Raw genomic sequence first — 11360 nt, forward strand, 5'->3', positions numbered from 1 at the left:
GCCGGACGCGGTAACTGCGGCGGCGCGCAGGAGACATCCACATTTTGTCTGTGGGCGCTGGAGGAGCTGTCCACCTCCACCAGCAGCAGCACGGTGCTGAAGTGTGTCCGAAACAACGCTGCACGGTTCATCAAGGTAATAAGACGGAGATGTGACATGCGGCACGCAGTGTATGGCCTGCATGTGCCATACGTATTCATAGCGAACATTTTGTGCCGTGCATGGTTTCCTGTAATGGGTGGATGTTTGCGGTACATGGGATGCGGACATTATACATGAGCCAGCTGAGCTGTGGGGGCTGATGCAGAGCAAAAACAAAATGAATGCTGAAGCGACTGCAAAAAACCGACCCAAGTCCACAATTTATGGAACACCTATGATGCGTAACCATGCTGCAGCCTAATAGGTGTTTCCAGCGGGCAGTATCATCAATTAGCATGTAATTGATGAGACTACGAAACGAATCTGTTGGAATAAGCCTATTAGGAGAGAGCCCTCCCACCTAAAACACACCCGCACGCGCGCACACATACATGCACGCACGAGCACGGGCGAGCACGCACTCATGTTTTCTGCTTGTGGGTAACATTGGCAAAAGCCCCTCTAAACTCCTAGTCTGTCTGTCTGATTCTCTGTATATCTCCCAAACACGACCGCACACACACACGCGATCAAATCGAGTGTAAATCAATTTTCCAGATCAAATCAAATGCTCAGAGGACAGAACTTGGCCTGCTCTTTTATCGTCTACTTTTACTCATAAAATCACAGTGTAACAGAAATCTGATTCATAGGCCTGTTCGACCCAAAATGCAACATGCAGTCTGCTTTGGCACTGGTGACAAGGATGAGTACGTGTCCATGTCAAGGATGCTCAGCAAATTTTTTTTATTAGAAACTTTACATTTGAATAGATACACAATAGTATTGTTTACTCCCCATCTAATATTTATTGTATATTGATTTTAACACTAGAGGGGCTGAGAGCACAAGGTGCAGTGGATTTAATTTATTCAAGGGTTGTCCAAATCCACTTTTGCCGTCTTGATTTGCAGTCTTTGAGGACTGAGGTGCAGCTCCTTCTCCTCTTTCTCCCCATGCTCAACTCCTCCTCCCATATTCGCTCCTCCGTCCCGCTAACACTGCTGTGGGCGGAGGAAACAGAATCAGAAAGTGTTGCTGAAGTTTGGTAACCTATGCGCAAAATTACTCACGGGTTATCCAGCGTATATATACACAACGAGCATCAGGCTACCTGTTTCTCTCCGGGTCGGTCGGGTCTCGTGATCAGATATAACGTCGTGTTCATATTGCATGTTATGCATCATAAATGATTAGTCCGTTTCTTCGGGATCCCAATAAACACGCAGATACAAACCCTACATTTGCGCCAGCTGTCATGCTGACTGATCTATTTAAGACGATCTGACAGCTGTGACACCGTCCCGTGCGCACTCTGCAGGTCTGTTGAGATTTATTAGGCTTTATTATCATAATAATCAGAGAAGAACCCTTAGGGCCTTCTAGGCCTCCAGAGAGAGCCTAACATATCAACATTTCAAATGTTGAATTTAAATATATTATGTTTGATTTCTTTTATTGAGTTTTTAGGCTATTCCCTTCTAATTCTATAATGTTTTGTTGTTGTCACTAGGCGGAGAAAGGTTAGATCTGGCTCATTCATTGGTTAGGACTTCATCACCAGGACAGAAGGCCACAGAAGGCCACAGCCTGTTTAGAAAGTGACAGGTGAAATGACCAATCACATTTTGATTTATAGTGGGTGGGACTAAAAATCATCAGAAAAAAATTACCAGACACTTGAATTTTCTTTATTGAAGCTACTTACAATAGTGCAGCACAGCAGATAGGGCTATATTGGTAAACATAAATATTACTGAGCATATTGAAACACAGAAATAAGAATGATTTAAAAACAAACTCTGAATGAATTACTATCAAACACAAACTTTATAATAACCTAACTATATGGACAGTAATGCAGTAAATGGCTGTTATCTACTGTTCAATACAAGTTTGAGTAAAGAAAACTCTTTAAAAAAAACATGACTTATTCTGCTATCATTATATGGTGTTTGCTGCCCTCTACTGGGTTTGACATGTGACAACTACACACTACAGACACCTGCTGATAATAGCTACTTAAGGCACAAGTGATTTTGACTCCAATGCGCCATGCAGAAGATAGCAAATTCACCTGGCCACGCCTTCATTTTGCCTACACTTTTAGACCTCTAACCCTTGACCAAACAGACTAAGAACAAGTTAATTTGTTATCTTGCAGATGTGGCAAAAAATGACACCTGTGCCATTATAAGAAAGTGATGCCACCTGCTCCACTGGCATATTCTCTTTCCACCAGGTGTAAGACAGGGCCCAGGATGTTTGCAACTCACATATAAAATCATCATCAATGAAAATGTACAGTTGATCCAATATAAACTAATGACAAGAATAATAGTAATGAAAATATAATATAATATAATAATAATAGTAGAGACATACTTGTTTGATACCATCTCTCTCTCTCTCTCTCTCTCTCTCTCTCTCTCTCTGTTAAGTGTGTAGGCTATATGTTTGTATGGGTGGGGATAAAATATTACTTGTTATGAGTGTATGGTATTTGGGGATGATCAACTCAAATAGGGTTGAACCACAAAATTAGATTTTTTAAAAAGAAATTATGATTTTGTGAAATGATGAAATATTAATTGTATTGTATTCTGACCCTTATTCATTCAATAAAAATATGTAAAATATTTAAAAACTATAATATCTTAAATTCCCCCAAAAATCAATATATTTTAAGTGACACATGCTATTAATTTCAACCACATCAGTTTAAAGTAAATAAACAGGGTTTTTTCAACTAAGAGGAAAGAGAGCACTATATATTCATACATATACATATTACAATGACTTTGCTCACTATGTAAAATCTTAATTGGATGGAAAAGCCTTGGTATGACTATGGCTGTGAAATCTGTAGCTACATCCACAGCTAGTAGGACCTCTTACACAGAGAGCATGAACAGGACTTACATAACACTATGAAGTCAGGCTCAGAGGAAACTAACCACAAGGGTCAGTGGTTCTGTGATGGACCAGCAACCTGTCCTAAATGTTTCACTAATTTCTTCCAAGTGCATTCTGGGATGGGCATCAGCTCCCCTGTGACCCTTAAGGGGGATTAAAGTAAAGCAAACAAATGAATGAGAAGGATGTGAAACCAGGGCAGTCCATCATTCCCTTAAGGCTGTGTTTGTTGGCAAACAGAGCCTTTGTCTTTCCTACCATGATCTGTAACACTGTGACAAGTCAAAACTGTATTTGGATAATAGGAAAGACTGTCCAGGAAGACATAGGCCTGATGGTTTTATTGTATAGATTAAGAGGCAAATCACACCAATTAAAACATCATCTTCAAGGCTAGTTTAGGGTGTAGAAAGCATGGAGTCACCTACATAATCAGTTCTAGGCAAGTAATTTTTATTTTACTGAAATATTATGAGATTATTTTACGGTACTTAACTTAATATCTAAATCGGTTTCTTTTTCTTTTTCAGTTTCTCACAAATTTAAAGGATGCACTGGTCAATGAACACACTGCCCATGCCTGCATATGTTGAGCTGGGCGTCCATTCACTAAGTGGCCTTCTGTGGACTCTACTGCTACTTTTTCTGTGGCACTGCTATCGTATGGGCTCCGACCTTCCAATCCCAGGCCACACACATGCTGGAAAGCTAAAGTCCGGCTCAAGGCGGTCCATGATGTCCCGTGGCGGTAGCTGTGCTGGAACAAAGTGTAGTGCCCGATCCAAGCTGTCAAGGAGTGATCAAATTACTCCCTTTATTTCCATGGAAACAGAGGAGGATGAGGAGCAGGGACAGGGCTACCTCACCCCAGTGCTGAGTCATGCCTTGTTCCCAGCCCAGGCATCTGCAGAAGCCAAGAAACTGTACGCAGCACTGCAAGAGTATGCCAAGCGCTACAGTTGGGTGGGCATGGGCCGCATTCATAAGGGCCTCCGTGAGCAGGTACAAGTTTATTCAATGCAAGCCCTAGGCTAGTGCTTGCCATTACCAGTAAATCTTGTGTGTATGAGTTGTCCATTAATGCATTTCATTGAATTTCATTGTGGTTGGTTTGTTTTCAAAACATCATGATCCCCTGTAAAAGTAATCAATAACTAATTTAGTCCAAAAAATGTTAAATCAAGGAAATAGTTCCTCCAAATGACGGAAGAAGAAAACTTAGTCAAGAATTAATCATTGATCTCTCACTGTTCTCTCTATAGGTCAGACTGAATGATCACTCTGCTATACAGAAGCCTCATCTCTTCTTCCTGCCAGATGTCCCAAGTGTTCCTTTCTTTCCCCGTGATGCTCATCGACATGACATTGAGGTCTTGGAAGCCAACTACCCTGTAATCTTGGCTGAATTCAAGGCTGTTTACCAGCGAGGCATCGACCCAAAATTAGGCTGGACCTGTCTGGGACCAAAGGTACACAATAAAATCATTCATACTCACCATGAGAAAGGGGCAGAGCAAGAAACATGTCCACGCTTGTTATAAAAGTAATAATATAAAAATATTGGTTATGCAAAATACTGTGTGAAATAAACTGGCAGTTACCAGCTAAAACATGCAGCAGCATTATGTTGATGGAGAGAAAGGAGAATTCTTTCTTATGTTGCAATTGATGAAATCTGTATCCCAACAATTGTTTTTTTGTGTTGCACAATTTTTGTTTCTTTGTACCTAAACTTGCAAGCTTTTGCTTTTCATATTTCTAAATCACGTCGATGAACCTCTTTAACTCAGAACACATTGAAAATCAGTACCTAAAACTTTTGCGAGGGGGTATGTACAACATTAAAATAGCAGTGTATAACAATTGCACATCCCCAAATGAGTACTGCAGTCCAGAGGTGGAGCATAGATAGTATGCTAAATAGGCTGAAATTCTATTTAGTCTATGGTTGAAGTAAGTTGTCCTGTACTGCCCCCTTCTCCCCAGACTCAAGGACGCTCAGACAGGCTGTAGGGACACTGCAGGAGTGCAAGACGCGCGCAGCATTGTAATTTGACAATAACAAGTGATAATGAGTCCTATGCTGTAAGTCGATGTTTATAACTGTCAATTGTCAATGTCAAGTTAAGCCTTTTATCATGAAAACAAAATCCCACTGCTCCAAAAAATACACACTCTGGAGTTTGAGCTCTGTGGCAGCCTGTCTTACTCCCTGCCAGACACCATTAACATATTGCTCAATTTAACAGTTTTCAGCATCTAGTCCTTCTACAATTGATGATTTGTCACGACTCACAAGCAGACACTTACTCATTCAGAGAATGTGAAACGGCCAAACAGCAACACAAGTTACGGATATAATAGAAATTTCAAAGGAGGAGACAGCAGCTGTAGCGTCGTTGTCAGAATGGCGACTTCAACTTGATATGTTTCCTTAATCTCTAATAACATACCATGATCATTTTATGATTTTTTTTTACAGTTGCTATATTACAGGTTTCTTCTTTAATCACTTATTGGATTTAATAATAATATTTTGCATGCACATAAAAGACTAAATTCATTAGTACTGTATTTACTTTTTCTCCATCAAAAAGCCACCTGTAAGTTCTGATATTAATAGGAAGATGAATGGTTTGATCCCATTTAATTCTAAGGCATGTGTCTTCTGTAAGTCATGTGTTAATTGCAGGTCACTGTCTCTTTTAGGGCCAGGCAGTGTTTCCTTTGTACAGTGCAGGTGTGAGTGTAGCTGGAAACTGTCGCTCCTGTCCCTGCACCTACCGGACTCTTCTCTCTCTACGTACATTTATAAGCAGCAACTCATTGGGTTCTGCTGGATTTTGGCTGTTGGGACCCGGCGCCACATTAGGGAGTTCATATGGACCCACCAATACACGCCTGCGTTGTCACCTTGGTGAGTAAAAGAATGCTGTGGGACACTGTGTAAGACATAGATAAAAACAAAATACAAAGATTTGCAAATACCTTTTAACTTGTATTCAATTGAATATAGTATAGTAAGGACAATGTTTTTTTTATTTTCAAACTCATAAACTTTAGTGTTTTTTGTAGAAAAACCCTCATTCTGAATTTGATGCCTGCAATTCATTTCAAAAAAGTTGGGAAAGGGGTGAGCAAAACTGGGAAACTTGTGGAATGCTCAGAAAACAACTGTTTGGAACATTCCATGGGTAAACAGGTTAATTAACAGGTAATATGATCATTATTGGGTGTTAAAGGGGCATCTTTGAAAGGCTCAGGTGTTTCCAAGCATGAATAGGGTGAGGTTCATCGGTTTTTGGAAAACTGCATGGGCAGATAGTCCAACAGTTTAAACAACTTTTCTCAACAAAAACGGCAAGGAATTGTAGAGGTTTCACCATTTACAATCCTTAATATCTTTATAATATTCAGAGAATCCAGAGAAATCTCTGCATGTAAGAGACAAGGCCAAAAATCAACATTGAATACCCATGACTTTTGACCCCCGCAAGGTGACATTGCATCAAAAAACCCACATAATTGTATAAAGGACACTACATGGGCTCAGGAGTACTTTGGAAAACTGTTGTCAGTAAACACAGTTTGTCACTGCATCTACAAATGCATGTTAAGGCTCTACCATGCAAAGTGAAAGACATATATCAAAAACATGCAGAGATTCTCTGGAGCCAGATTCATCTGAGATGGACTGACGCAAAGTGGAAAAGTGTGCTTTGGTATGATGAATCCACATTTCGCATTCTTTTTGGAAAAGATGGATGTTGTGTTCTCTGGGCTAAAGAGGAAAGGACCATCCAGATTGTTACCAGCACTAACTTCAAAAGCAGCATCTGTGATGCTATTGGGGTGTGTTAGTTCCCATGGCATGGCTGAGAGTCATATCTGTGAGGAAACCATTGTTGTTGAAAGGTACATACAGGTTTTGGAGCAACATATGCTGCCATCCAGATGATGTCTTTTTCAGGAACGTCCTGCTCATTTCAAAAGACAATGCCAAGACACATTCTGCTTGTTTTACAACAGCATGGCTTCATAGTAAAAGTGCTCAGGTACGACTGACCTTCCTGCAGTCCAGACCTGTCTCCAACACTTGCTGAGTTTTGTTAAAAGAAAAGATGATGTATCACAGTGATAAACATGCTCCTGTCCCAAACTTTTCTGAGACATGCTGCAGGCATCAAATTCAGAATGTGTGCATATTTACAAATAAACAATAAATATAATCTGTTTGAACATTAAACACCTCATTTTTTACTGTATTCAATTGAATATAGGGTAAAAACAGTTTTCTCTGTTTTTTTAGAATTGGTGTTTAACAAACCTCACTGACTCCTTTAGTCAAAATCTATTGAATCAAGCTTTTGATCACAAAGTATAATGTGATGGCACATGGTAGCAAATAATTTCAAACAAATAAGATAAAACATGGTTTCTGTAAAAACACTGAAGGTAATGTTCAAAATAATGCCCTCACACACTGGGGACTTTGAACTGTTCCGGTGAAACTAATATAATATTATTTTAACTACACACCAAAAAAAGAAAATGACCTGATAAAATACTAAATCACTGCATAATGTGATACTTTGTAGGTTAGGGTTGAGATTCATTTCCCCTGTAGCCCATTTTGTATGGTGATCCATCTGGCTGTAATCCTCTCTGTTTTAACTGGAGTGCATGGCCTTCTTAGCTGAGGGCAAACACAATATTTTGTTTCTGGAGTTTAAAAACAGACATCGCTTTTGTAGGTCTGCAGACTCCACCCTCGTGTGAGCTGGTGGTGGGAGGGGAACCTCAGTGCTGGTCAGAGGGACACTGCCTCCTGGTTGATGACTCGTTCCTTCACACTGTCTCCCACACAGGTTGGTGAATCACATACAATTTTGAAAAACAAATTCTATTGTGTTTTGTGACTATATATTGTATTCCTGGGTGAGCGGGTCATTACAGGATTTATTCATTAAAAAAAGCAACATTAATTAAAGGACCAGTGTCTAGGATTTAGTGAAATCTAGTGGTAAATTTACAGATTGCAAACACCTTGTCTCTCCCTCTGTTCCGAGTGTGTATGAGAACCAGTGGCAGCCATGAAATGCACAAAAAACATGGAAAGCTAAAACTAGTTGGTTTTTAGACAGAACCATGTAGGAAGTTGTCCTTAGAAACTGTTTGGAAAAGTGTAGGGACTTTTTAATAACACTTGTCAGGTGATTGGATGAGCCATTTGTCTAACACATCTAACATGGGCTAACTTTAACCAACTGCTCTTCTTTCAATGAAGAAATACTCATCAGCTCTGATATAACTGATGCTGTTAGAGTATCTACACTGACCTCTTCAGGGGTCACTGTTGTTTATTCAAGATGAGCCACTGGACACTTCTCGCTCTCATCACACCTAAAACCAAGCCTGTGGCTGCCAGTAGTCCCTCTTAAGATGCTGATTGGCTGCATTGAACACAAACAGATAATTTAAAGACTGGCAAGAAGGATTCTTGTGTTTACTGTAGAAACATGACTATACAACATGACATGATCCATGAAAGGGGACCCTTGCCATCTGTATATATTAAGGGCTCATTCTAAGGTAACAAAAACAAGTTATTTTCAGGTGATTATACACTAATGAATACAGACTTATAAATATTATATTCCATTTTTACCAAACTCTAATAAATTCTACACACTAGACTACACTTAATTTCTAAATAACTCAGTAAATTTGTTTTTTACTCCATTTCATGAGTTGTTTCCACAGTACAATCTAAATGGTTGTGACATTTTTAAAAGCCCAACAGTTGGATGGTGGTGTGTGGATGATTTTTTCTATGCAAATGAATGTTAAAAGGAACTATTACTGATCTGGACTTTATAACAAGCAAGCGAACAAACAAACTATCGTAATACATTAGATTAATGTTTTAATTTATGCCATTAATGCATCCACTGTTTGGCATTTCACTCTTTTCTCACAGGTTTAAACTCTTCAATCTATACTAAATACAAACCAATTTGTTAACTTTCAAACAATACAGGCTATATCAATTGATCAATAGTATCTGTTTCTATTTCTAAAGGGCCTCCAGATGCTGGACCCCGAGTCATTTTGAGTGTGGACCTCTGGCACCCAAATGTGGCGGCAGCAGAGAGACAAGCTCTGGACTTCATGTTCAGCCCCGACCTCTGAATTTGCTCCTGCAAATATACAATATACAACATGCAGGGATGCCTTATCTTAGCTCTGCTTGTTGTGGGTCATGCATCTCATTCCAGTCAATGAATCACTGTGTGAATCTGCCCCAAGAATTACACAAGCCATTAGCCACGCTTTCAAGTGGTGTTTGATTTATGGTCTACACCAGGAAGTGCCACATGAACGTATCATTATAGATGATGTTAGACAATGCTACTTGCAAGATGATTTGTCTGCAAACCAAGAACTGACATCACTTGAAAGCACAATGAGAGTTAACCTAAGAAGAGCAGCTCTGGTGTTAACCATTGTAAATCTTGTCTTGACATCATATACTATGCTAGCGAATGCTCCTTGCATGTGAAAATTATCTGTCCTGATTACTGAGATGCTGATGCATGAACTCATATACCTTCAGGATAGAAAGGACATTAGCGTTAACCCAGGATAGGAATGCACGATATAACATTTTTGCAGATATCCAATATGTCAATATTTTGGCTGATGTTGACACTGATATGTGAACATATTTTCTTTCCACCTAATTTTGGAGAACATCAAGTCACTCTCCCATAGTAGAATTAACATATTGTTCTGCCTACTCTTATTGTGATGGCCCACTGGCAGATGAAGACAAATACAATGCTACTCAAAATATACACAGTCACTCGGCAGGGTAAGGAAGCTACTGCTGAAAGTATTTTCCTGGTGCCTGTCTCTCTTTGTTCTTCACAATGATTGTGAAAGGATGATTGAAGTGTTGAAGGAATGCAATGTTGTTCCTTCTCACATGATGCTGAACAATCATAGCAGCTTTGCTATCTACTTTGGACACTTCAAAAACCTCCACTCTGCAGACATACTTGCATTGCATGAGCATAACTGAAATGTCATCTTATTGGCCTGTCATATCTGCAGAAATGTTCATTTTATTTTAAAGCCTTTATTGGCCAATATCGATGTCATGCTGATATTATTGTGCATCTCTAGCCTGGGATGCTTTATTTTGGAATTTAGGTAGATTACCTATGGTTCAACCAAAAAACTGTGAAAATATAACAATAAAAATATAAATTTAAATTTCTATTTATTTTTGTTTTCCCAAAATGAATGCCAAATTATATTTGCATACTGTGGTTATTATTTTTCTTCGTATTACTATCCTCTATGAATGCTTGTATGTTTCTATCTATAAATGTATTAATCTATTTTTTTCTCTCTTTATTAATGCAATTGGTGGTTTACACATTGTATACATCAGGGTTTTGTCAATTCTGTTTTTCTTGGAATCCAGACAATAAATAAATAAATAAATAAAGCAGTACTGACTCAGTGAATAGATTAATAAAGTAAAAGAGTAATACCTGTGTGTGTGCACTTTTGTTGATGCAACATTGATGAAGCAAAGCTGATTGTATTGTAGGGTTTTCATAATATGTAAAGAATTTGTATGTGGGAAAAATATATCTTAATTTCATAATTAGTATTAAAATAAGTATTGACTTTATTATAGAAAAAGTTGTAGAGTACTTGGTTTGTTAAAGAATTAAAGATAAAATATAAATGTGTCTATTCTCTATGGAACTCAAAATTGCCGGTACTATTGTTTAGAAAATAACATTAGTCTATAATATATCATAAATTTCTACAGATTGTGTTTTGTTTAAACACACTAAAACTTCATTTTGAAAACACATTCTAGTTCATTAAGCGCCCTTTAAGTTTTTTTTTTTTTTTTGGTGTTACTTTTTTCAGTCAGCGGATGAGAATTAGAGTGGTGATTTTGTCTTATCGGCCATCTGTTCATCTAAGGGTCCCATGATGAGGATTACAGAGACTGAACTAATCCACCCCAGAGAGACAGATTATTCCTGAGATTGTTTATATGTATGTATGTTGTTTCATGATGTATAATTCATTCAACACTTGACATTTATTCTATGAGCTGTGTGGGATTGGACAAGAAGCTAAACATTGTTGTCAAAATCACAAGCAAATAATAGAACAACTTAAATATTTAGAATTGCTGTCAAAGGTCAACATTAAGAGATGGCAGTATTGCTGTTTGCTCTAATGTTAACCACATCATCGCATGGCGAGGTTAG

The 11360-nt window shown here is 38.5% G+C and overlaps 1 protein-coding gene across 1 annotated transcript; it reads left to right on the forward strand.

The window, feature by feature from the left end:
* Positions 1–23: 23 nt before the first annotated feature.
* asphd1 (aspartate beta-hydroxylase domain containing 1) lies at positions 24–10559 on the forward strand. Its single transcript, XM_084744335.1, has 6 exons — positions 24–135; positions 3588–4059; positions 4320–4526; positions 5767–5974; positions 7812–7925; positions 9140–10559. The coding sequence occupies exons 2-6, from the start codon at positions 3607–3609 to the stop codon at positions 9247–9249; spliced, it is 1092 nt and encodes a 363-aa protein (XP_084600461.1). The 5' UTR covers positions 24–135; positions 3588–3606; the 3' UTR covers positions 9250–10559.
* Positions 10560–11360: the final 801 nt, after the last annotated feature.

Source organism: Lutjanus erythropterus, chromosome 19 (assembly GCF_056507025.1).
Source record: "Lutjanus erythropterus isolate fLutEry1 chromosome 19, fLutEry1.hap2, whole genome shotgun sequence".
Lineage (NCBI taxonomy): Eukaryota > Metazoa > Chordata > Actinopteri > Lutjaniformes > Lutjanidae > Lutjanus > Lutjanus erythropterus.

What these genes read in the sequence shown, in the direction of transcription:
- asphd1 (XM_084744335.1), top strand. Translation starts at nt 3,607, where the DNA reads ATGCACTGGTCAATGAACACACTGCCCATGCCTGCATATGTTGAGCTG. An exon ending in GGACCTGTCTGGGACCAAAG is followed by an intron (nt 4,527 to 5,766) that starts GTACACAATAAA and finishes TGTCTCTTTTAG; the next exon opens with GGCCAGGCAGTGTTTCCTTT. An exon ending in ACGCCTGCGTTGTCACCTTG is followed by an intron (nt 5,975 to 7,811) that starts GTGAGTAAAAGA and finishes TCGCTTTTGTAG; the next exon opens with GTCTGCAGACTCCACCCTCG.